The sequence below is a fragment of the Aotus nancymaae genome, unplaced genomic scaffold (assembly GCF_030222135.1).
Source record: "Aotus nancymaae isolate 86718 unplaced genomic scaffold, 86718_ANA_hifiasm-v0.15.2.pri h1tg000011l, whole genome shotgun sequence".
NCBI classification, from domain to species: Eukaryota; Metazoa; Chordata; class Mammalia; order Primates; family Aotidae; genus Aotus; species Aotus nancymaae.
The window spans coordinates 10,436,298-10,463,895 of NW_026988422.1; the positions used below are offsets into that span (position 1 = coordinate 10,436,298).

General features: G+C 41.0%; 1 protein-coding gene across 3 annotated transcripts in view; it reads right to left on the reverse strand.

Annotated features, from left to right (window-relative positions):
• Nucleotides 1-17,538: 17,538 nt before the first annotated feature.
• Nucleotides 17,539-27,598, reverse strand: part of GUCA1C (guanylate cyclase activator 1C) — a 43,354-nt gene continuing 33,294 nt past the window's right edge. The window contains exons 3-4 of one of the 3 annotated variants that reach the window (XM_012460931.2): nt 25,703-25,790; nt 17,539-18,139 (exon numbers count right to left, since the gene is read on the reverse strand). In XM_012460931.2, coding sequence (XP_012316354.2) covers nt 17,952-18,139; nt 25,703-25,790 — 276 coding nt within the window. In that variant the 3' untranslated portion in view covers nt 17,539-17,951. Of the gene's footprint in view, nt 18,140-24,800; nt 25,132-25,662; nt 25,791-27,598 lie in introns of those variants that run through there. The other 2 variants (XM_064374440.1, XM_012460932.2) reach the window with 2 other exon arrangements.

Genomic DNA, 27,598 nt, shown 5'->3' on the forward strand with positions numbered 1-27,598 from the left:
CAAGACCAGCCTGGGCAAGACAGTGAGCCATCATCTCCAAAAAATACTACAAAGAGATAGCACTACATAGCTACAGGAATGGCTAAAATAAAAAGCAGTGACAATACCAAATGCTAGTGAAGATGCAGAGAAACTGAATCATTCACACTTTACCAGAGGGAATGGAAAATGGTACAGTCTTTTTGGAAAATAGTAAGGCAATTTGTTGAAAAAGCAAGCATGTAATTACTATATAACCCAGCAATTTCTTCTGAGCATTTATCTCACACCTATACACAAATTTTTATAGCAGCATTATTCATAGTCACTCAAAACCAGAAACAACCCATCTGTCCTTCACTGGGTGAACAGTTAAGCAAACTGTGGTATACCCATATCACGGAATACTAACTGAGGAATAGAAAGGAACTGACTGATGATTCACGCAACATGAATCAATCTCCAGAGAACTATGCTGAGTTTTAAAAGTAAGTTCCAAAAGGTTACGTATTGTGTAATTCCATTTATATAAGATTCTTTAAATGACAAAATTATAGAAATGGAGAAGAGTTAGGCCAGGTGTGGTGGCTCACGCCTGTAATCCAAGCACTTTGGAGGCCAAGGCAGGCAGATCACCTGAGGTCAGGAGTTCAAGACCAACATGGTGAAATCTTATCTTAAAATAAATTAAAAAGACAAAAAAAATTTAGCTGGGCGTGGAGGCACGTGCCTGTAATCCCAGCTACTAGGGAGGCTGAGGCAGGAGAATCGCTTGAACCAGGGAGTCAGAGGTTGCAGTGAGCCGAGATCACACCATTGCACTCCAGCCTGGCAACAGAGTGAGACTCCATCTCGAAAAAAAAGAAAAGAAATGGAGAATGATTTAGTGGCCATCAGCTGTTGAGGAGGCAGTGACAGGAAGGAAGTGAGTGGGTGGGATTACAAAAGGGCAACAGGAGAGATCCTTATGGTGATGGAATTATTCTGTAGCTTGACTGTGTCGATGTGATATAGTATCTATTGCAATATTTTACTGTGGTTTTGACAGCTGTTACCATTAGAGGAAATGAGTGAAAGATCTCTGTATTTTTCTTATAATTATGTGTGAATCTATAATTATCCCAAAACAAAAAGTTTAATTTTTTAAAAAAGCAAATACATGAAAATCAGTATGGAAAAAGAAACAAAGTGGTGGTAACCAATCTGATTCCAAGAGTGAAGTTGTGCTGTTACCAACATCGGCAAGTAATTATAATTTAAAATAGAATCAAATATTTTTTCTTTCAAAAAAATTGTTTATTCCAGATAATGAAAAACCTACATAATCCTACCCCTTGTGCTTTTGCACCAATTCACCAACAAGGCCTTTGCAAAACAAGGAGAGGCACTGAAATAAATCCTTTCCAAGATCTCAAACATATTCTGAAAATGGCCAGGTAACATCCTTCATGTTCACTGAATTAATAACTGAACTAACATTGTTTGTAAAACCTTGAGCTAAATTGGTCTGGCCCTTTCCTAGTGCTTGTTAAGAGTTGCAATTTTATACTCATAATGTAATTTACTTGATCAATAACTCCTTCTGGCTTGTAAACTCCAAAAGGGCATGGTCCATGTCTGGCTTTATTAACCTTATCTCCTTATGGTCTATCCCAGAGTCTACAACATACAATAGATACTTGAGGAATTGAAGAATACAATTATAAACTACTCTTTCTGTCTCTGCCCTCATCATCATTACCACTGTCCTAGCAGAAAGAGCCTCCTAGACTTATCTTTCAGCCTAGGGAATGCACTAGGCAGTAGGCTCATTGGGGCCTATGGTTAGATTGATCTTGAAGCATCTTTCCCACTCCATTTTTATTTATAAGGTTAAGGGGTATTTGGGTATTCAGCTGTACCTGGGGTTACAGCTGCTGCTGCTGCTGCTATTTCTGTTTCTATTAGAAGTGATTTTTTTTTTCTTTTGAGATGTCTCACACTGTCGCCTGAGCTGGAGTGAAATGGGGCAATCTCAGCTCACTGCCCTCCGCCTCCCAGGTTCAAGTGATTCTCCTGCCTCAGGCTCCCAAGTAGCTGGGATTACAGGCATCTGCCACCTCCCCACCCTGGCTAAGTTTTTGTATTTTTAGTAGAAAAGTGGTGTCACTATGTTAACCAGGCTGGTCTCGAACTCCTGACCTGGTGATCCACCCAACTTGGCCTCCCAAAGTGCTGGCATTAGAGATGTGAGGCACCGCACCCAGCCAAAGTGATTTTTCTAAAATGAAAGAAAAAAAACCACTTGGTATTCACTCAATAGGAAACAATGCAATTGTAGAAAATAACTTTGCACTCTAGTTCATGCAATCTGGATTTGGTTAGGGACTTCCTTTTCTTTGAGCTACAAGACCATTAGTTGGGTTTTCCTTATAACTTTTTCAATCAAAAGGTGAGCCTAATAAGTCACAGAGAAACAACTGATCTTCTACCATAGTACATGCATTTTAAAACATTAAGAACCCAAAACAAGTTAACACATTCTATTTTTCTCATTTAATATGACCTTAGCATTTTAAGTGGTTACTCAATCACTGTACAGGTATGCTAGCTGTGACCACACTAACTTTGTGGAAATGTATCTTTGCCTGAAAGGATACAATTGAAAATACTAAACAATTTTTAAAATAGAAATTAGACAAAGAGTAGATGTTTTAATGGACAATCTTGCCCTAGAGGGGGAAAAAAATACATTTACTAACTTAGAAATGAAGGCAGTGTAGAAAGCTATATATTTTTATTGTATAGTCACCAATTATTTTACAAAGAGAGATCATTGAACTATTTGTAATATGTTAATTATGTTGGACATTCACTGCTAATGCACCAGTTTTACATTTTTTCAAACAGAATTTGTGAGCAATCAACAAGGAAAAAGAACAGCAATGTAAAGTTTCTATGTAAGAACATGTTTCATATGCGACTCTTGATTATCAGGGTCTCTTCCAGTCTTTCCACTGTCCCCGACCTCCAAAACCCACTCTCCTACTTCTGGTCTTAACCTTGATTACCTATCATAACCTACCCATATTAAAATTAAACGGCTGATTTAAAAAAAAGGAACGTGAGGTTTAGGCCCTCAGAACTTCTGGTTGAGTCCCAGTCTACCCTTTTAGATTACTTCAGGAAAAATCCAAATAGCAAAAATAAAATTTGAAGTCAAACTGCTTGCTTCAATAGTATCCTTCTTAAATTATCGCTGAACAGAATCACTGAACAAATCGCTGTATCTTCTTTATATAGTACATTTCATACTTTTATTTTGCTAAGTAAAAATGTAAACCACCAAAAAAGCTTTTCCCCCTCAAATGAACAGTACTGAGAAAAGATTAAAGGGATCAATGCTTTAGATGGTGACTTATTTTTGCCTTTTAAATTCTTTTTTGTGTAATTGTTTTATTAGCGGAACAGTTTTCATATCCATACTTGTATGTGGATTCTTGGTAATGTAGATTATATTATAAACAAAATGTATGCATCAAAAGCAAAATTCCTGTCTCATGTATTTTCGTTCAATCTCAAATAAATTATACTTTTTTAGCTTACTTTAAATCATCTCCCTATAAATGTGTCTTACTCTTTAGCTTTTTTTATCAGAGTCTCACTGTAACCCACGCTGGGCTGCAATGGCACAACCATGACTAACTGCAGCCTCAGCCTCTCAGGCCCAAGCAATCCCACCTCAGCCTTCTTAGCAGCTGGAACCACAGGTGCAGCCACTAATCCCGGCTTTTTTTTTTTTTTTGTAGAAATACCGTTTCACTATGTTGCTTGACTGGTTTCAAGCTCTTGGGTTCAAGTGATCCACCTGCCTCAGCCTCCCGAAGTGCTTAGCAGCTTCCATTACAGCTGTGGGAAATGAAAATTGGGTTGGTTAGTGCGGCGTGGTGGCTCACACCTGTAATCCCAGCACTTTGGGAGGCTGAGGCGGGCGGATCACGAGGTCACCGGTTTAGACCAGCCTGACCAACATGGTGAAACCCTGTCTCTACTTAAAAATACAAAAATTAGCCGGGCGTGATGGTGCGCACCTGTTATCAGCTACCTGGGAGGCTGAGGGAGGAGAATTGCTTGAACCTGGGAGGTGGAGGTTGCAGTGAGCCGAGAGCGTGCCATTGCACTCCAGCCTGGGCAACAGAGCGAGACTCTGTCTCAAAAAAAAAAAGAAGAAAAAGAAAAGAAAGAAAGAAAATTGCGTTGGTTAAATAGTAAGCTGTTCATGTCCAAATTGTCACCATTTTACCCTCTTAAGTGTTTTGTGGGGTTTGTTTTTTTTTGTGATTATTATTTAAAATTCTACCACTAGAACGTATAGTAATATCTTTCAAAAGAAGCAACTGGTCAGAATAAATAATATTTCCTAAATATTAGCTCTTGGTACGGTTTCTAAAGAAAATTGAGAAAGCATCACCACTTATATAAATTTCCTTAAGAATTTAAGTCTGCCTTAGATATTCAAATTAACATAGCTGGATATATGGCAATAATGATTTTCATGAAAAATGAAATTTTAGTAATGTTTTACACAATCTAAATGAGCTACATCTGAAGAACAGTTGTATGTCAAAGGATTTATAATGACATCTAATCTGAAAGTAAGCTCCATTTTAAACAGAATAAGAGCAGAGTTTGTGATTACAAGGTTTTGAGAACATCCAGCCAATCCGAAAACTATTATTTCATAGGGTAATGAGCTGCCATTTTCCCCATTAATTGGTGTGTTATTACAATGGCGGGATACACTGTAAATATCACTAAGCAGAATAAATGACATTTGGGGAAAAATCTGTGACTGACTTTTGTGGGTTTTTTGCAGCTCATCTTTGCAATCTTTGACCCCAATTCTGGGAAACAGCATGTCCCTGCAGATTCACGTTCATTAAACAAGGTCTGGGTGACTCAGTGGGATAATCATCACCACAGACTGTAATTGGCCTTTCGGAAGAAAAATAAAACTACACACATTTATTCATTTATTTGATTCTAGTGCCTGCTGGAAGCGGGCACTGCAATTAAAGAGGAAAGGGAAGCATGCAGAGATGAAAACAGGTAGGAGAGTGTGGAGAGGGCCTGCTGAGTAAGTGGGCTTGGATCTAGCTTTACACATAGGTATGACCTCTCGGTTCATTTATTCAACAGTTTTTTTTTTTGTGCAATGCCTACCAATTGCCAGCTCTCTGCAAACTGTTAGAATGAGGGAAATGAATAGTCATAGAAATGTAAACCAGTAACTCTAGAAAAAGAAAGACAAAGGAGCTTGGGAGGGAAATTGGGAAAATTTCCAAAGTTATATCATTTGAAGTAAAGTCTGAAGAAGAGCAATACCAGACAAAGAGGGAAAAAGTAATTTCTGAAGGTAGGTCTAGCAGAGCAAATGCCCTATTTTAAGAGGAAGCACGGCAAAGACAAATGGAAAAAAGGGAGAGTGTCTGGGGTGGAGAAAGCCCAAGGGAAGTGTTTACGAGTTGAGGCTGGAGATAAGGAAAAAGCCAGACTCTGTGGAGCCTTGTAGACCCTCACATGGCCTGTGGAGGGTTCTGAATTCCACCGACCATTACCTCCCGCAAACACGTGCCATTGGTCTTGTTACTGGAAATGAGGCATACTGATTAACAGTTGGTTGCCCACACTGCTAACTGAAAGTCATAGGCAGGAATTTGAGGACAGAAGAGCTACAGAACACTGATTCCAAAAAGTTAACTTCGCGAAGAGAGGCCTGGAGAGAAGCGATACTGTAAGAGTGACTGTTTCCGTTTCTCTTTATTTTGATATTCTCAGGAAGAGTCTGCCCCTGTGGAAGTTATACGGAGACAGATTTCAGATCATTATAACAAATACCTCTCTCTCGGTTCTGCCTTGAGACAGGAAAATGTCTCAGGAAAGTCCACTTGTGTTGCTTGACAGGGTCTCACTCTGTCACTCCGGCTGGAGTACAGTGGTGCAATCATGGCTTACTGCAGCCTCAACCTCCTGGGTTCAAGCGATCTTCCCACCTCAGCCTCCGAGTAGCTGGGACGCAGGTGTGCGCCACTGCACCTGGCTAACAAATCACTTTCTAATAGAGCAATCTGAAGACTGGGCAGGCTTTAAAGGAGGAAGACTGTTTTCGTGCTTGAGATGTTTGTGTATAGTCTTGACAGATGGGTCAGGTGCCTGAAGCAGATATGCTAAATAAATATTGAAATATAGAATGGCCATACATTTGCCATTTCTTGTATTTGTTATTATTCTGAGAACATTCTTTAGTCAGCAACATTTCATTGCCTCAGTGGGTATGAGACAACAGGAAAAAAAAAAAAAAAAAACTCTTGGTTGTCAAAAGCCAAGGCCTAAGAGTCTTAAAGGACCCAGACCATAAAAATTTCACCCTAAACAATAGATTTGGGAAGACATATGGAGCAACAGACTATAGCCCCCTCTATTAAAGAAAATGTCTTTGGATCAGAAAAGGAGGAGAGAGTTGAAAACAAAACTAGAAAGTGAGATGTATTTCTAAAAATTATCTGTACTCTGACCATTTCTGGTCCCTGACTCCCACCTCTAACCTGGTCCAAACCCAACTTAAACCTTGATAAGAATGAGGAACTGAAGGCCAGGGTAACTGACTGGCTCTCTGCTCAAGTTCTTGACTACCTCTAGGAAGATGCAAGGGTCATAATTTTACCATGTCCTAAGGACAAGAGAAGGCACAGTTTCCATGGCCAAAAGTGGAACAGGAGTAGCATACTGCCTTTAAAGCACCCGAAAAGCACTCGGATATGGCACAGAAACTTGAAGCTTGGGTAGACCAATAGTTGCAGAGCAGAACAAGAACTTCAGTAGGTTCTTATTTGTGTTAAGTAGTTACTGCAGACACCCATTTTGATTGTCTTCGCCTGTTCCATTTTTACTTTTAGACATTTAAAATACGTATTTTGATGATGATCACTGATTACAACAGAAGTCAGCTGTTTATATGGCAATTAAGACCAGGTCCCAGGCCAGGTGCAGGGGCTCAAGCCTGAAATCCCAGCACTTTGGAAGCCGAGGTGGGTGGATCACAAGGTCAGGAGTTCAAGACCAGCCTGGCCAACATGGTGAAACCCCATCTCTACTAAAAATACAAAAATTAGTCAGGCGTGGTAGTGGGCGCCTGTAATCCAAGCTACTCGGGAGGCTGAGGCAAGAGAATTGCTTGAAACCAGAAGGTGAAGGTTGCATTGAGCCGAGATTGCCACTGCACTCCAGCCTGGGTGAAAGAGCAAAACTCTATCTCAAAAATAAATAAATAAAAATAAAGACCAGGTCCCACCTTCCTATATATTGCTATTTAATAAGTTTCCTAGACAGACGAAAAGAGGAGGATGGGAAAGAGCTTCTAAATGAAGATTACATTTTCATTACCCAGAAGAGTAGTAACCTGAAAACAGAATTTACATTCATTTTTAGAAAGATGATGTTACGTCCTCTCCAGCCTGATGGTGTGGGCGGAGAGTTATATTTATCTACTCGTCAGAGTTTGTAGCAACATGCACTGGTGGCTTTTCATGTAGATTTACTTTTTGAGAGACCTACCAATATGAGACAGGTAGTGCTAAATCAGAACTTTACCACCTAAAACAAAAATGTGTTCCCCTTTGGAGAAGAAAAACTATTTGAGAACAAAATAAATGTTAAATATATATAGAGAGAGGTAAGTGACAACAAAAACACTGAGCCCCAACAACCTAAGGATTCTCCAGGAAAATGTCATCTGCGTGCCAAGAATCAGCAAAGATGTTGTTCGTCTTACACAAAGTCTCCACCAAAGTCATAGCCCAGTTCTCACAAGCATCTCACACCACGTGAACTGCTTGCTAGAGTAGAAGAGCCTACCCAGGATCTTCTGTAAATCTCAGTGTAGTCACTTTAAGTCAGAGAACATTGGCAAGCTGTCCTCTGCCTCCGAGTCTGTCAGAACCATTTCAACTAAAACACATCACCAAAGCAGGTACACACATCTCTTCAGTCCACATTTGGTTTGACAGTAAGGTATTTCTATTGCACCAAACTATTTCCTTTAAGCCTGCTTTGCAGTCTGGGATACCAGAAAATGGTTTGGGGAAGCCAAGTGAGAATGGAATCCTCACTCTGCCTGGTACACAGTTATTCCTTGAATGAACTGAGGATACAAGAACAGTGTTGCACTACTATTACAGAATACTACACTGGGTACTCTAGAAGAGACAGAAATTTATTTACTCACAGTTCTGCAGACTGGCAAGTCCAAGATTAAGGCAGTGGCTCTTGGTCAAGAGAGAGCACCCTGGCCGCAGTCACAGGAGCAGAAGGCACAAGCCTTCTGACAGCTGCAAATAATGCGAAGCCACTTTTATAAGGGCCTCAATCCCACTAATAAGGAAACAGCCCTCACGTCCTAATTGCCTTTTGATGCTTAAGAGGCCCAACCTGGTAACACTATCACATTGACAACACCTGAATTTGGAGGGAACACGTTCATATCGTAGCAGTGGGTATGACTAACTTAGATTATGGTGGATCAGTAAACCTACAAATGACAATAAGTGGACAAAGAATAATTCTCTCTCTAGGAATTAGTGCCCAGAGAGGCCCAGGAACTTGAAAAAATTGTGCTGTGACTGTTATTCCAAGCTTATGCCAAATTATTTCTTATACTTGGTTTTCCTCTCAATATTTCTCTTTCATGTAGATACATTATGTAAATGTTAATAGAAATAATACACAAATGAAATTTCCTTTAAAAAAATCTAACACATCACTCTTATTTCTTTTTTATTTATTTTTTTAATTTTACTTTAGGTTCTGGGTTATGATGTTGGTTTCACAATAGCAAAGACTTGGAACCAACATCAGTCTTATTTCTTTCAAGTCTTGTGTTTGTAATGATAATCAAGGATTGATGTCAGTATAGCACAGAAGCCGTGTTGGTTCCTACATGAAGGTTTTCTATCTTATTAGTATTTTGAAGTGATCAAGACAAACTTTCTGATAATTAAAGAGAAAGTCTTAGTAACATATGAAGACCTTGACAGAAAAAACAAAATCCTGCTGGAGCGCCTTCCTTTAGTCCGAGAAGTAACTTGTCTGCCTCGTTTCCATCCTTTAAGCCATCTGGTGAAGCTGTGAGTGCAGATAAAGCAGCTGTGAAGGAAATATTTTCCCCTGGGTTAAAAAAAGTGATTGATGAAAAAAAGCTATTCCTTCTTTTTAATTGTGATGAGGCTGGTCTCTACTGGAAGTGAATGCCCTGAGGATGCCCTGATGAAGAAAACAGGACTCAGGATTTAAGGCTAGAGGGATCTATTGATGTGGTTGGAGATTAACTGTTAAGGTTGATTTTATTGGTTCTCCACTTATACAGTTGGATAGATTCTGAATAGTTTGTCCCCGATCCTATGTTTTCCAAAAGCCTGGCTATTTTTAGTGTGCAATTTTACACAACATTTGGCTTTTCAGGAATATACATATCACTTTACAACAGAACGATCACTCTCACAGGTTGGGTTCTTTGGAAAGTAGATTCCAAGACAGAGTTGAGTGTGCAGAATGTTTGCTATGAAGGACCCTTGAACAACATCTGTGGAAGGGAAAAGAAGGAAACAAGGGAAAGGGGAAAATTAGCCACCATGCAGGCTGAACAGCCTCAGCTGCTTTCACTGGATGGCTCTGGAGCTAAAATGGCCTTTAGAGTGCTCAGTATTGGTCCAAAATAGTTGGGCCTTTATACTCTGCGGTTGATCAGTTAGCGAATGTGAGCCACCCACTCCTACCATCCAGGGCTATAACCTTGAGTGAGGCAGCATTGTACCTGAAGCAGTCACAGAAGGGGCTGGCAGTGGAGCTCTGCTGAAAACATTCTGTGACTGACAGCAAATCCTTCCTTGAACGGGGATCTGGACAACGTATCTCCATGTCCACTGCATCCTGAACTATCAATAAACTAGAGATTCACAACTTCTCCCACAATTCATCATTACAGGTCTGAGCCACCACACCCAGCCCTGCCTTATGCTTTTTAAAAACAATTATGTGTATTTTTATGATAGCATAATATTTTTTTCACTTGGCAAGCACTCATGAGTCTTTTCCTGTGTCAATATATGTTTTATCTATAAGTAAGATTCTTTTTTCTTTTTTAAATTGATGCATAATAGATGTACATAGATTGGGGTACACGTAATAATTTCACATATTCATACAATTTGTAAAGATCAAGTCAGTGTGCCTTATGCTTTAATTGGATCAATCTGGCTGCTTTATTGAGAATAGATTGTGGAGAGACAAAGGTCGAAGTAGGAGATTAGTCAGGAAGTTGCTGTAATAATCCAGGTGAGAGATAGTGACAGCCTAGAGCAGGCTGGTAGGGTAAGGGGTGCTAGCTTGGTACAGAAAGGGGTCAAACTCCAGACATATTTCAATTCAATTTTCTCATATATACTGATCTGAATAATAGATATTAAACGATGGTCATAATAGCTGCAGATATATCAAAATTATCTTAATGAATTGCTTTCAGTTTTGATGTTACATTTCTTAAAATGCTCCTTAAGAGTGTAAGTTATTACAGAAATGTGAAGTTTATGGTTGGAAGAAATAAACATCTATGCTGGAGTAATATTCATGAGTGGAACAGAGGCCAGCCATGCCGTCTAATTGAAAGACTTTTGCATGAAAACAGGTGAGGTCTCCGGGTAATTTTAAGAGCATTGGGAAAATCCTAAAGATTGGCATAATCTTTATACCAATGAGGGTATAGTTTGAGGGCCAGTTGAAAGGGCCTGTTGGTATTTGACAGATTTTGTCCATCCAAAGATAATTGTTTCTAGATGGTGATATTCTTAGATCTCATTGGAATGGCCAATTAAATGTGACTCCAGAGCCAAGAGATTTAAGTGTCTTGGACAAATACATAGCCTTCCTCTAGGTCACACTAGGAAATATTCCCTAAGAAGCAACTTTAGCTTCATGTACCTGAGGCCTTAAACATTCTAAAAGTTGGAGGTGCCAGAATGCACTGATTCATGTTGAAGGCCGGACACCACGCAAGACGATTATGTGTGTTAGCTCACGTCATGTGCACAATAACCCAACCAAATATCTGAAATCTCATTTCATGGGTATGGAAACTCTGGGTTATCAAGGTAAAATGACTACCCAGGGTGATGAGTTAGTGAGTGACGGGGACAAGATTTAAATTAACCTGCATGCATGGAAATCTGTGACCTTTTTCCTGTATCTCACAAAGGAAATCTGCAGGATCCCATGGTCCCAAGGTACTTTAAAGTCAATCCTAGGAGACAGAGTGTGGATGGACTCTGGCCATTTCCATGGCAACCATGGGGATGGGACTCTCAAATAGATGTGAGGAGTTATGGTTTCCACACCTGGTCATGCATTACAATCACCATGACTGTCAGAGATATACGTTTCTTCTCATATTGAAAGATTTCCAGGTGACTTCAATGTAGACAGCCTGTCACTAGCTTGTGATTCCATGCTTGATGAAGAGCACTCAGAATTAGGTGTAGGGACAAAAGTAATCACCTGTGACACACAGTCCATAGGTAGCAACCTGAGACTCAGTGGCCGAAAGAGTCCAAAGAAATCTGGGCTTGCAATTTGCATCAAATGTAAAATAATTTTCTTCAATTTTGTTTCTAAACGATTAATTCTTTTGAGGTACTAAGGCATCATTTCCTGCATTGTGGGAGTCTCAAGGAATGACACAATATTAGAGATGGAAGGAAATTCAGTGATTGTTTCTCTTACTTCAGAAGCGAGGGGACCGAGACTCAGGGGTAAAGTGACTTGTCAAAGTTCACTAGAATCCAGATCTAATGCTCACTCCAGAGCACTGTTCACCAAGCCATTCTGCCTCTCTAAACACTTTTCTCAATGTTGTGTGCAATCCTGCTGAGAAAACTTGGTATTCTCGAGGTTTAATTTCAACATTCAGTTTTGTCTACCTGCAGCTGTCCCCAAATTCTGAGTATTGAAAAAGCTATTCCCTGTCCACCCAATTTTAATGATTTAGATTGTTTTCAGCAAGCACAGGACCCTAGCTTGGTTTTAAATGTCAGACTTTTCTGTATTTCATTTTCATTTTTAAAGGTTATTCTAATACAGTTGGGGGAGCGGGAAGCATAGCTTGCTACCTCTCTCCAGCACTCACACTATCTCTTTAATGCACTAAACTCTTCACCTGCCTCTCAGTCATGCATTCAGTGTTAAACAAACCACATCTTCTCATTTATTTCCCCAGTAACTGTTATACCAACAGATTTTGGAAAGAAGAATGAAGGAAATATTTGCTACACCTAAGCCATTTCCTACCCACTTTTCTGCTTTAAACAAACACTTCTGGCCTGGCGCGGTGGCTCACACATGTAATCCCACCACTTAGGGAGGCCAAGGCAAGTGGATCATTAGGTCAACAGATCGAGACTATCTTGGCCAACACGGTGAAACCCCGTCTCCACTAAAAATACAAAAATTAGCTGGGCATGGTGGCATGCGCTGGTGGTCCCAGCTACTGGGAGGCTGAAGCAGGAGAATTGCTTGAACCCAGGAAGCAGAGGTTGCAGTGAGCTGAGATTGCACCGTTGCACTCCAAACTGGTGACAGAGTGAGGAAAAAAAAAAAAAAAAAAAAACTTCTTTAGCTAAAATGTTCTCTGTTCATGTCAGGAGAACCCAGGCTTCATTGAAGGAGCAGCCACTGATTGGCTGCGGCAGCATGGGCAAGGGAGGGAAATCAGATCAGCGCTGTCCTCCTGGACCAGCTGCAACTCATCTGTTTCCTTTTCTCTTTATTTCTCCATATTTTGGGCCAAAGAATCAAGGTATCTGCTTCCTGGTGCATCTTCAGTTGTATAGAAAGACTTGAGTAACATGCTGTTAGCCCAATATTTAAAATTTTTCCTGTCATTTTTATAAGGCAAAAATAATCACAAGCTTTAGTATCTTTCTATTCACCTTTCTTTTTAAAATAATGTCTCTTAAAAAAATAGTAAAAAAAAAAATTTCCCAAGGGAGCTCTCCTTGACTGTTAATACAGGTTAGATCCCAGTTATACGGCCTCACAGCCCCTTGTGTGTCAGCATTAGCATTTAACTACAATTACAATGAATTATTCAGTCATGTAACTCATCGATGTATCTTACCCTCTATGAGGGCAAGGACAATATATGTCTGATTTGCTGCTTTATTCCCAGGCTAGTACTGGGCTGTGCACCTGGAAAGCACTCAGTAAATATGTCTTTAATGAAAAAAGTAAAATAAAATAAAATAATATCTCTTTACTTTAAACCATCAAAACTTGTAGTTAAGAAAAGAGGAAAGTAGTTGGAAGATCTAGGTTCTCCTTGAACAGTGATGTGTTCCGGTTTAGACACTGCTCTTCGGTCAATGGGAGTAGGTGCTTGAGGTTCTTCAGACACTGGACTCACATATCATGAAATCCCTTTCTTGAAGTGTTACTGTATAGTCCTAAGGAGGAAAACTGATGATATTCCAATTAAATACAATAAAACTGAAACAAAGTTATTTTTTTAAGTCACTGGACAGTAAACTCTGCTTAAGGCTTATCATCTAAAAGAGGAAAACATTTATTTTAAAATATTTGATTTATACCATGACGTGATATGTAGATTAGGACTATTCCTTTGAACTCAGTATCATGTTGTTAAATTGCAGAGAAAATGATGGAGAAGGAGCAGGACTTTGGTAGAGATGACCTTAACAGGACTTGGAAGGAATATGGCTTTTCCCCATAGTCTCTCCCTCTCTTTTTCCTCCACTTCACCTAACCATGAACCTAACCTAAAATTATTTCGCTCCTGAATTTCTAACTTATCTCCTTCTTTGGACCACCCTCAGAAAAAAACTATAACATAGATACTGTTTTATGACTTGTTTTCTTATGATGAACAGTTAGTATCTTCACATTCTCCCAATCCACCAACCAGCATTTTTTCGGTTTTCTCTTTTTGAGATAGGGTCTTACTCTGTCATGCAGGCTGGAGTGCAGTGGCATTATCGCAGCTCACTGCAGCTTCAACCTCCCAAGCTCAACAGATCCTCCCATCTCAGCCTCCGACATAGCTGGGAACCACAGGTGCACAGCACCACACCTGGCTAATTTTTGCATTTTTTGCAGAGATGGGGTTTTGCTATGTTGTCCAGGCTGTTCTTGAACTTACGGGCTCGAGCGAGTCTCCTGCCTCAGCCTCCCAAAGTGCTGGGATTATAGATGTTCCTACCATGCCTGACCTCAACAAGTTTTCCTAAGAAGCCGACCAGGGTGTGCTATAGGACACCCAGATAGGACACAGCTATTCTTTGGAAAGGGAAGTGAGTACCCCTTTCCCTTCTCTGCTATGAAGCCTGGAGGTCAGTTTGGGAGGTGGAAGACCTGGAGTGAGTTTTGGGGACAGCGCACAGAACAGAACTTAGAAATCTAAGAGGCAGCATCTAGGGAAAAACCGAAACCAGATCTGGGCGAACTACACAAGCCAGTCGTGATGCCAAGGGATTCTGTGCTGACAGAAAGGATCAAGGTGTCAGGCAGCTGAGTGACTAGAGCCTGGGGAAGCCAGAGGGGAACTACAGGGCTCAAAACAGACAGTGGGAGGCGGGGCCCGGGCTAAAGCCGGGCTTGGATGCTCTTAATATGCTACCTATGATGATGAGGATGTCTGGACGGTGTCGCCTTGGCTCATCCTACGCATTCCACCTTGCTGGTAATGAAGTCATGAACTCTCAGCTCCAAGCCCATCCTCCTGTAATAGGCTCCGTGATGCTGGGCTGGAGCCCTACCGACAATCCTCCTCGGCTGGCTGTTTCCCCAGGAGGCTCAGCCCATAGCTGGTGCTATAGGGAAAATGCCAGGCAGGAAGGGTAGAAGGACTTGCTCCGTCCTGTTCCTGTCAGCCTTGCCTCAGCAACAGCCCTGTCCTGGCAGTGACCGTTGATTGCAATGCTTTTCCTACATTCCTCTGAGGCACCCCGTGTTCCTTCCATGGAAGACTGGGGCCCAGCAATCCTCTTTCAAGCTCCTGTGTTCTAATAACCCCAACCTCTTCCCTCTGCTTCTCTAGCCTAGGATGGTAGCTGCTTCCTGCCATTACTAGTTCTGTGTTATTTCAGTGTCCTCTCTTTGCATTTCCAGCCTTCCAGTGCCTTTTAGATCAGCTCCTTATATTACATTCTCTCTGTTAATACAAGTGTGGTCTCCCTGTGTTTCCTTGACTGGATCTCGACTGACCAAAGGGTCAATCCTGCTGAAGGTGGGGAACCCACCCTTTTCCTTTTCTACATGCCCTGAGTACTTACTCTGGATTTTGCCAAGTGGACTTATTTAATCCTAATAGCCCAGTGATGTCGCTGTTATCCCCATTTAATTCTGGTAGCTGAGTCTCAAAGAAGTTATATCATTTCCTCAGAGTCACAAAGCACAAGCTATCAGAACACGCTACTAGAACTTGATTCAGACCCAGGCTTGCCTGACCCCCAGAGCCCTTCTCTTGTATTCCAACTTGCTGCCTGCTGCTCCTGCCGGTTTTCCAGCTGCCTCCTTGTACGCTCCCATCATCTCCTCCTCTTTCCTCTGAATGGTTGAGTCCTGAGGCAGAGGAACAGAAGGGCCTGAGTGCCCATGAAAGATGGGTGGAGAGGAGGGTGTTGAAGCTACAGAGTCCACTGAGTTGAAAGGATCCATGGATACAATACAGTGCCTGGAGTGAGAATGGTGCCGCCGTAGTGAAAATAGCCAGGCCAGGGAGGAAAGCACTGGGTGGGAATTCTGTAGGCGGAAGTCAAGAAGGGTGGACTTGGGCAGCAACAGCTACGGCCTTGAAACTGCTGCCTTTTCCCTAAATAGGTTCAGATACCCTGAGAAAGATTAAGCCACAATAAAAATGGGTTCTGTTTCTCTTAACAACACATGGAACACTGGGCAGTTTAGGGTATTATGTCGTCTGGCAACACAACTTCGTGGGATTGCTTACTTTGCTGATATTCTGGCTCTTCTAATGATGTTTCCTTTTTCACTTCTAGGAGGCTCAGAGTCCAAAGAGTACCCCACCTTTCGCAAATGAGTAAACTTCGTGTCACCATGGCTACAATAATTTTCTTTATGTTATCTGTGATAATTTTATTTCAACATTTTATCTTGCATTGCATACATCTTTGTGAATCTCCTAGAAATCTTTTGGAAAAAAATTCCCAGGACATTTTTACCTCCATCTATATCTTCATCTAAATGTTCACCTATTACCTTTTCTCACCTCCATTTCTACTTCATTTCTCGTCTTTTTGTTTTTTTCCTTTTTGTGGAGAACGGGGTCTCGCTATATTGCCCAGGCAGGTCTCGAACTCCCAGGCTCAAGCTATCCTCCCGCCTCTGCCTCCCTAAGAGCTGGGGTTACAGGCGCGAGCCACAGCGCCCGGCCTCTGCTGCCTCTGCCTCCCTAAGAGCTAGGGTTACAGGCGCGAGCCACGGCTCCTGGCCTCTGCTGCCTCTGCCTCCCTAAGAGCTGGGGTTACAGGCGCGAGCCATGGCGCCCGGCCTCTACTGCCTCTGCCTCCCCAAGAGCTGGGGTTACAGGCGCGAGCCACGGCGCCCGGCCTCTACTGCCTCTGCCTCCCTAAGAGCTGGGGTTACAGGCTCGAGCCACGGTGCCCGGCCTCTACTGCCTCTGCCTCCCTACGAGCTGGGGTTACAGGCGCGAGCCACGGCGCCCGGCCTCTACTGCCTCTGCCTCCCTAAGAGCTGGGGTTACAGGCGCGAGCCACGGCTCCCGGCCTCTACTGCCTCTGCCTCCCTAAGAGCTGGGGTTACAGGTGTGAGCCACAGCGCCCGGCCTCTACTTCATTTCTACTGCCAGTTATCTCCTCCACGCCTCCACTTCCCCATGGATCAGCTCAGACAGCTGTAAGGCAGAAACGGACTGTCCAACTCTGTCTTTGTAGTCTTCCAGTTGTATTTTTAACCCAGATTTGAATATGAAAGCCTAATTATGAAGCTTTTGACATAAAGATGGTTCACATCTGGTCTTAGAAAACTACAAGAAAGCCAGTCATTGACAGACATACTAATGGGCCTGTGATATAGAACTCAAAACTTAAAAAGTTCTAATCCATCAAGAAATCCCATTCATCATTTCATTTTTTGGAAAGGATATAAAAAATGAAATGTCAGAGCTATAATGTCAGGACCGTTTCAAATGTCAAGTGCTTGTTGTTGCACAGCCTGGCTGTCTGCTGTTCTGATCAAACCTCCAACTGGCATAATAATTACAGATGATACGTCGCGTTTTCATGCACAACTGGACGCAGATTTATAACAAATCATACAAAAACATTCTCACCGCCAAGCCTGAAGTTTTCTCCTTTTGCTACATAGCTTAAGATTTTTCTTCTGAAGCAGAGCATCAGTACTAGTGCAAGACAGCATTCACGAATGAAAAACAGGTGCAGAAAAAAAAGTTTCTCAAATGAACCAGAACTCGGTCATTTATAATATACAGATGCAACAAGAGCCAAGAGGCAGCAAACACATTTAACACAGGCATGTTTCATCTAAGAATGCTAAACTGCAGAGACGCTTGCCAGATAACCCAGTTCTATTTCAAGGTGTACATTAAGTGCACAAGGAAACACATATGAGAGTTCTATCTTGAATGGATAGGTAAGGAGACAATCCTTCAATTTTATCGTTATATTTTAATCTGCAGAGAGAGCACAGAAAACCAACAATGCATGTGTTTAGGATCTTTATGGAAGTCTCTATTGGATTAAAATAAATGCTATATTCTCAAGCCTATGTGAATGACAACAAAGACCTGAAATCAACAGCATGTACATGGGGAAGATTCTATTTCTTCTCTACTGAAATGTTGTGCTCATTGATAACTGGGAAAGGTATTCTCAAAGCTACTTCATTTTCACCTTCCCTAGACCAGCCTTGTCAGGAGATTTGGAGGAGTCTGCCTCCGTGTCTGGCTCCTTCCCGTTATAGATTACTCTCAGCACATTGGAGAGGTCGAAGCTCTTGTAAACAATATCCAGGAGATCCTGATCTTTTGCAATGCCATTGATAAATTCTTCTAAAGTCAATTCTCCTGGAAAATAATAAACAAACAGTTAAGAGGCGTTGTCTGTACTACTCACTGGCACAAAGAATACACTCACTGGGATGTTGTTGATATTCTTTTGATATCCTTTCCCCTCAACCAGACTCTAAGGTCTTTGAAGATCTTCATAAAAAAAAAAAAAAAAAAAAAAAAAAAAAAAAAAAATTCAGTGGTGGAGTTACCAATGAAAATAAAGACAATAAATAAAATCTATTTTTATGTTTAGTTGAGAACATCAGGTAATACCCTGGATGAAATAGGAGCACATATACAATTATATCTCTGCACAGTACTGGTTTGTGAACTTTTAATCTTGAAGATATGACCAAGTCTTAGGAGCATGATAGATTGGAGATTTTTAAAGTCAAGACAAAATGACTGTTCATGAGGCTATTTTCAATATTCTTGGAGATTTTTAAGATCAAGATGAAATGACTGTTCATGAGGCTATTTCCAATATTCTTCTCTCTGAAGAAATAATTCTTGGGACTGTCTAAAGCTGTGAGAAAGCTTAAACATGTGTTCACTCCACATATTATTATTGGTCATTAGTTCTCTTTTTCTGGCTTTTGAGTTCCAATCTTATCACCCTGACTTATGCCTTAGGTCTGTGCTGGCCAGCCCAGTGCTATGCATTTATTGCCTTCTATCCATGTGTCCTGGCTGCCATGTTTTTCTACTATCTTTGTCCCATGAGATGACTTTTAAACATTTTAGGGGGGAGGTGAAATTCTCTGTTGAAGTAAATCATTTGGGTTGGGATTGTGAGTATGAGTGTGTTCAAATTGAAGGGTACAGATGCAGTTACTGATCTCAAAGAGACTGCACCCAGTAGGGTTTGTGGATGGGTAGATCAGCCAAAGATGGGTCGAGTACATTCAGGAACTGGAGAAAGTTCCCTCAGGAAAGGAAGTCAGCAGGGACTTAAGTCAGGTGTTATGCTGTACCTATACTTCTTCGTGGAGAAGACAAATATCTAAAATACCACAATAGTGATTCAAATATCAATCAGCATGAATCATCATATAATCAAAAACACCTCCCTTTTGGTTTCAGTGCAAAATGCTAAAATGCATTTTTTTTTTTTTTTTGAGACAGAGTCTCACTCTGTCACCAAGGCTGGAGTGCAAGTGGTGCAATCTTGGCTCATTACAGCCTCTGCCCCACCAGGTTCAAGTGATTCTCCTGCCTCAGATTCCTGAGTAGCTGGGATTACAGGCACTTGCCGCCGTGCCTGGCTAATTTTTGTATTTTTAGTAGAGACAGGGTTTCACCCTCTTGGACTGGCTGGTCTTAAACTCCTGACCTCGTGATCTACCCGCCTTGGCCTCCCAAAGCGCTGGGATTACAGGCGTGAGCCACCCTGCCCGGCTGCTAAAATGCATTTTTTAAGAGAAAAACCTAATCTGTGTTCCTTATATCTTGTTTATGCCAAAGAAAGTTCTGTGCAAAACCCCAGTTTAATAGCAGTGAGGAGTAGAGCCCCACATGTATCACAGAAAAGGTACAATCATGGAATAAACCATAGGGAGTACAGAAGATTGCAAATTTTAAGAAGTGGTACGTGTGTGACCGGGGAGAGTCACATGGGTCAGTGGCAATGGGGCAGGGAACCTCAAATAATCACAGAATAACCGCCCTTTGTAAAAGAAAATCACAGTTGGTAAATTCCCAACCCCAGATACTTTTCAAATTTATCGGGGCTCAACATGACCAAAACAGAAGTGGGCGTGGAGCTGGAGGACTAGAGACTGTTTTGACTGCTTAGTCATGAAACTTCTCTGATGTAACCGCTGGCAATAGAAGAGGCAGCATCTGAAAGAACTGGGATATAGCAGTGGTCTCAGTTGAAAAGCAATGCAGGTTACTGACATGGAAAAGAGAAAAAAGATGGAAGTATTCACTTTCTTCAAAACACTTGTGAACTCTGCGCATTAACTTTTTTCATGTTACCTAACCCCTTACCATAAAAAAACTCTGTTCCATATCATCAAACTTAATATTTACTGTATCTAAACTATTTCTTTTGAAATTTTCTTCACTGTTTCTTTCTAGCACTCAACATTCATTCATTCATTCATCACATTTATTAAGCCCTAACCACAATTACCATTTCTGCTACCACTCAGCTACCACCACTATAGCCAACTACAGTGCTTTGCATATGGTAGGTGCTTGGCACACACTGACTAATTGCCTTCCTTTATCTGATGTTCTTTAACATTGCTTCCTATTCTGTTTTAATTTGACTGTGGATTTAGGCCCCAACAAATTAAAAGAACGGTTTCTGGATTTTCCTAGAAAGAAAATCCAGAATTCTGGACCTATGGCGGTCCAGAAGCTTCCCACCAAAGAATCTACCAGCAAAAAGCAAAGCCTGTGAGCAATGACAGAGTGGGAGATCATGGGATTCGGAAGGACTCTAAAGTCATTACTGAGTTTTGATTACTTTGTTTTATATATAAAGACACATCTCAATTTTTGTAGGACATTATTTGGTGCACGATTTTATTTTTATATTGTTGAAATATAAATATATGTAATTGGAATCTATGTTGTTGAGGGCTGTTTGCTGCATTGGTGGGTGCATTCCGTAGGTCTGGGGACAGTATCACCGGTACTCTTTCATCACTCACTACCAATTTCAGGTGTCTCATTAGTAACAGAATAGCTACCCAGGAATATTTTACTTAGTCCTGTTTTTGCAATCTGGTTACCCTGTTGATATTCCTAAATGATGCATTTCTTCCCATTTACATCTTAAATAATCTTTTATAACAAAACAAAATATTCTCTTTCACACAACCCTCACTCCCACAAGAAAGGCAGAATTTACTGTGCATACCTACATTTCAGCTCTAAAGAAGTCATCCTGGTTTAAAAGAAATCAGCCTGTGTAAAGGAATTTGTTAAATTCTAATTTCTTTTCATTATAACTTCATAAAACATCGGACTGGGGCTGGAAAATTAGCAAAGATGGGGTGGAGAAGATTCAGGAGATGGGAATAACCAAGTTTTTAAGGGAGCATGCTCGTGAAGATTTTGAATGGCACAGTGTTGTTTATTAGCAAGGTGGCACTAGAAGCATTTAGCAGCATTTTACAGGAGAATTGTAGCATGCAGTAGTTTCATTTCTTCTACATGGAAACTCACTTCTTTCTTATCTCCTGGTAATTCTCAGTTTTCCAGTTTGATTTAATGTGACCCTCGTGGCTTTTCACAATGTTGCAGTCTAAAGCACTGGTCTTTCTTGTTAGTTACTCAATAAAATTTCTTTACGTCCTGTCCTTGTTATTTTTTACCCAAAATATCTGCTCAGTAATCACCCTTTTTAGCTGGACACGGTGGCTCATGCCTGTAATCCCTGCAATTTGGGAGGCTCAGGTGGGCGGATCACCTGAGGTCAGAAGATGGAGGCCAGCCTAACCAACATGGTAAAACCCTGTCTCGACTAAAAATACAAAAATTAGCTGGACATGGTGGCAGGCATCTGTAATCCCAGTTAGTTGGGAAGCTGAGGCAGGAGAATCACTTGAACCCAGCAGGCACAGGCTGGATAAACCAAGATGGAGCCACTGCACTCCAGCCTGGGCAACAGCGTGAGATTCCGTCTCAAAAAGCAAAAGCAAAACCCCAGCCCTCTTCATTTCCTCTTTGGCCACTATTCACTTTCACCCTCTGTTATCATGAGGCAGTAAGTCTCCCTTATCCCTGTGCCTTCTTTGGCTCTACGTGAGACTTGCTGAGGCACTTTCTGCACTTGATGTTGTGAACATCCACAAATCTCCTTAAATTATGTCAAGATCGAGGTCTCAGTAGAGCATGGTAGGATGCGGATTGCTATTCTTCTGGTGGTAAAGCCTGCAGAATTCTACACTTAACCATCGTTCCTGACTTGCCTTGTTGTCCTCTCTGTTTTCATTTTTCAATAATATTGAATGTTTAGCTTCCATTTTCTGCCCCTGTGAGTCTCTTCAAGCTCTCTTTCCTGATGCTTTTGTTCATAATATAAAATAAATTTGATAAATCATAGAAATAATACGTTCTCATGATAAAAAAATGAACAATACAGAAAGATGTAATGAACAGAAAAAATAATCCCCCTTCAACCTCTTTCTGGCACCCAGTCCGACTTCCCATAGGTAATCAACTCCTGGTAACCAATCCAGGTTTATATTTTATGAAGTTTGCAACATATATGCATTTTTTTTCCAAAAAAAAAAAAATCTAGATACCTTTCTTCCTATAGACAAAACTGCATATTGTGCTTGTTTCTTGATTTACTGTTTTCTTTATTTCTTATATGACATCTTCTTAACAGACACTCATTCATGTCAGTTACTTATAGAGCACCAGTGTGTGCCAGCACAGGAAATATCAAAGTGCACAAAACAGAAATGGTTCTTTCCTTCATGGAGCTCATAGTTCTTCATCTTGTTACAAATCTGGCATTAATCCTGTACCTTTATTTTGCTTAGCCTTCTAACTTTGATTTGTTATTAAAATAATTATGCTTAGAATACTTCACAACTGTTGTGTATTTTTCCGTTGCAACAGATGTGATGTTGACCATTCTTTTGCAAACAGTTTACAATCCAATTGGGATTTTCGTATAGGTACCTAAAGTCTTTTTAGTTGTGTGCCGTGATCATCTTTACTTTTGGTTTCAAGATTCATGAGATTATCGGCACAATGATGTACTTTTTATTTTGAGAAATAAAAAATATGTATGTTGGCATATAGTCAACAGCAATTTGGTATACTTAATTGAGCATCTCCATTTCTATCAACACTGATGTTTCGATAACAATGATAATGAACAAGAAAAAATTATGTTTGAGGTAGCTGGGCGTGGTGGCTCATGCCTGTAATCCCAGCACTTTGGGAGGCTGAGATGGACAAATCACCTGAGGGCAGGAGTTCAAGACCAACCTGACCAACATGGAGAAACCCCATCTCTACTAAAAATACAAAATTAGCTGGGCATGGTGGCCCGTGCCTGTAATCCCAGCTTCTCAAGAGGCTGAGGCAGGAGAATCGCTTGACCCTGGGAGGCGGAGGTTGTGGTGAACCGAGATCACACCACTGCACTCCAGCCTTGGTGACAGAGTGAGACCCTGTCTCAAAAAAAAAAATTATATTTGAGGTATACATAGTTGAGATTTTGCAAATGTGAATAGACATTCTCCTTTGTGGTGCTAGGTCTCCCTTTATCTGTAAATGAAGCACTTCATATCATTATTCTCTGTCAAATACTGGCCAAATCCCTTTGTACTTCTGCAAATATCAACCTTTTATGTCTTCATTACTTTTTCTTCCTTGCCTTTGGTCACAGCGGGCTGTCTCTGCAGCACATTGGTTAGCATCTTTTTCTTGATGTATGGAATGACCCAGCTGTCTCTTGATGAAACGATGTAACAGCTGTCAATAATTTTTATACAAAACCATCAGTTTTAGTTCTGTATAAGCATTTGCTAAGAAATTGTGATTCATAGTTACTGGATGGATATGGATGTGGATGTGTGTGTATTTTTTTACTTAAAATACAAGTTTTTATAACAGGAAACAATTCATGTATTCAGTTTTATAAACTATTCCAGAAATCATAATTCATCCCGTTTTTTCTGTCACTGACTTACTCTTGTAGGTCAAAGAGCCCGTCTCTAACTTCAGGTAATCTCAGCTATTGCCCAGGCACAATTTCTCTTTTCTGAATTCACATCTCTTTTAACCCAGCCCTTTCTATTTCAAGTTCCTTTCTAATCATAGTCGCCGTTTTATTGATTCCTTATACTTTGCCCTTGGGGAATCTTCTTGGATAGTAAACAAAAAGTTTTGAATCATATTCATGTTTTCCAGAATACATTATCTGTGTCCTCAAACTAATAGAAACCTAGTTTTTTCCTAAGAATACCAAAATCTTCGTACTTCTCCGAGGAAGCTCACTTTCCCAGTCCCCTCACTCCTAGCACTAGAAGCAGTGTTTGTGGAAATTATCAAACATTCTTGACCTACCCTTTTGAAAGTAACTGTAGAAATCAAGTCTTAAAACTTTGTGATGTCCTATTTCCAGAATACTCATTCTTCTACATCAGCGCTTTCAGTCCCAAGCTGAAATGGATTATTTACTCTACTACAATCCCTGCCATCCTGCCATACCTCTAAAATTAAAATCAAAGCGAAACAGAACAAAATCTATAGCATTTCTCCAATTTGATGGCCACCATTTTCAGTAGAATATTCCAAATAAAGTCTTCACTGGCCCCATCAGACCCTCCGCTCTCCATTTCTCTGGTCCTGTTCTAGCTACACTCAGCCTCCTTATCTACTTTGGGTAGTCTGGCTCTGTTTCTTGCAAGCTTTCACATGTTTCATTATCTGATCTCAGTACACTAGTAAGTGAGCGTACTGGACTGAGATTCAGGAGAGGCAGATCTAGACAGAGGTCCTTCAGTGAAGAAGACTGATGGACTGATGCATCTTCAGATTGCTTTCTTGAGCAGTAGGCTCTTGTCCAGTCGTTTGGCTTTTTGGCAGCAGTGGCTGCATTTGAGCTTCCTCCCAGCCTCCTCACCTCCAATCCTGCCACGCTGAGCTGCCACAATTTACTAGTAAAACCTGCCACACTCAACATGCGAACATGGGTCTCTACTGCCCTCTCGTGTCCACTAGAAGAAGTGATGCATGGTGGACAGGTTGATGCCTTTGGAGGGGTTTTGGAATGATGGCAACCATGATTGACATGCTAATGCCTCTTATCCATTTTTTTAACACTTTACTACTATCTTATATTTTTAACAATGCCAAATTTTCTGTTTTTCAAGGACCATTCCTAGATCTTCTGCCTCAATCTCAAGTCAATATGCTCACCTACCTGTTTGCTGATATCAAAGCTATATTAGAAGCACTCATTTCTCTTGGGCTGTCTGTGTCTTCTCTCTTCACTCCTGCCTCTGAAGAAGAGAGGTACCTCCTCCAAGCTAAACAGGAACCCAGAGAACAGAGTAGAAAGAGCTGATGCAGAAACGATCAGAAAAAGCAGAAATGTAGAGAGAAAAGGTAGAAACCGCAGAAATGGAGGCAACGGTGGACTCTTCTCCAGAAATGTTTAGTCCAAAGGAAGAAAAAATCTGATAGTAGAAGAAGATAGCATAATTGAAGGAAAGTTTTCTACAATAGAGAAAACTTGAGTTTATTTGTAAGCTGATGGAAAACCTCCAGTGGAGAGGAACTGATTAATAGAGTGTGTCTCAGAGCAAACGGCAGAAGGTACTTCATCCTATATTCTTCCGATTTATTTCCTTGTCTAATCTTTACCCTTCTTTATATATCCCAACATGTCAAGCATCAGACATTGGAAATAAATATGGTCAATAAATATTTACCACTCAATTGAATCATACTGAGAACATTGGATTGGTCCAGTTATGAAGCCCAAGTCATAACTGGGGTTCTCTTGAATGGTTTCTGCTTTTGTCTAAATGACACGCCCCACTACCACCATCTCCTACTTTGAAAGAAAAGCGATCCAGAAGAGAGTAGCTCCATTACCATCATCGTTTATATCGATCTTATGGAACACCAGGTTGGTGAATTCCTCAGGACTCAGAGTTTGCTGGCCATTGAGAGCTTGTACCGCCTACGAAAAGACATTAAATGAAAGAGGTCAACTTTTCTGGAAGCAAATACATTTTGCAACATTTCTGCTCCAGTGTGACAGAATTTGGGGATGTGTTCATGTCAGTTGCTGTCCAACCAGAACCAGTTGTTAAAAAGTAAATAAAAAGAAAAGATTGTATGTCAGTTCTGGGTAATGAGACTTGGAAATTAAATGGACCGAATAAAGACTGAAGGCTTATTTTATTCAACATACTAGGTCACAACAGATGCAATGAGCCCATTGGAGACAATATTGTAGTGGTCATTGTCATAAGAATTCCAGACCCAGAAAGCAGACATTGCTCTCAATTTCAGACAGATTCATCTGGGTCTTATGGGTGAAAGTAAAAGGATGGCCAGAACGCTGTCAGAGTCCCAGGCTTCCTCTCCGGCTTCCACCACTGGCAGCCCAGGTTCTTTGTGTCCTTTTATAGAATGATTGACTGGGGAGACATATATATATGCCTTAGAAGGGCGCTGACTTTCTCCCACATTCTGCCAGTGCCTTTTCATCATTAAAATTGTCAGGAGACCCGGGGGCAAATGACATTTCCAGCCTTCCTAGAGGGAAGACGTAGCCAACCTCCCCTAATCCCAAGGTGGTTAAATTAAATGACCCAGGCTTGACATAGAACTTCGTAATATAATGAAAGCAGATTAGCCATTTGGGAATTTGAACATAACTATCTTGGTTGAACAAGAAGGAATCTTTATAAAAATTTCCAGCAACATATTTCAATTAGGGGACACAATCACAAATATGACTGTCTCTCTTGCTGCTTCCCGAGTATTATCAGCCTGGAGTCCAGGATTAATCATAATAGGTGATGGTGAAACACCAGTCTTGGCCTTAGCAAGTTTAGGTCTCACGGATCTCATAGTTAAATATAGGACAATATTTAAAGTAACTGTTACATACATATAGATCACATTTGAAGAAAATTTTAAGGATTTCTCAGTGTTTGGTCAAAAGCCTAGAAAATCTGGCCAGGCATCCAGTATACCCACATTCTGAAGTGATATTCGATCACATAAACAAGTCCTAACACAAAATTGTGAGATCGTGATTTGTTCGCCAATCTTCAAGTCATATAAGTGGAAGTGAAATACTGATTGGAAAGTGGAGGAGCACTGAGGGATGATTTTTTTTTTTTTTTTTTTTTGAGATGGAGTTTTACTCTTTTGCCCAGGCTGGAGTGCAATGGCACAATCTCGGCTCACTGTAACCTCTACCTTCCAGTTTCAAGAGATTCTCCTGGCTCAGCCTCCTGAGTAGCTGGGATTACAGGCACCCGTCACCATGCTCTGCTAATTTTTGTACTTTTAGTAGAGACAGGGTTTCACCATGTTGGCCAGGCTGGTCTCAAACTCCTGACCTTGTGCTCTGCCCTCCTTGGCCTCCCAAAGTGCTGGGATTACAGGCGGGCATGAGCCACCACGCCCGGCCTCTTTCTTTTTTTAATAGAAGCAGCAGGGTGAGGGGATAGGCAAGAAGTTTTGTTTTGTCGCTGTTGTTATTTGTCTGTTTTCCTTCTTTCCTTCCTCATTTACTACATGTGCTCTTTCTTCCGTATTTTCCTAATCGCAGTCTCTGAGCACTCCCTGTGTGGGAGCAGGAGGACGTAGGAGATAAAGGAAGCAGGAGAGTTCTCACTTGGCAAATACTGTCCTGGCTAGCTAATTTCAGTGCTCCCTGGACTGGCAGGTGTAGACTCTCTCTCCTGCAATTCTCTAGGCAGGAATCATGCATCTTGATTGCAGCTGGTCCCTTATCCGCTTAGAATTTCT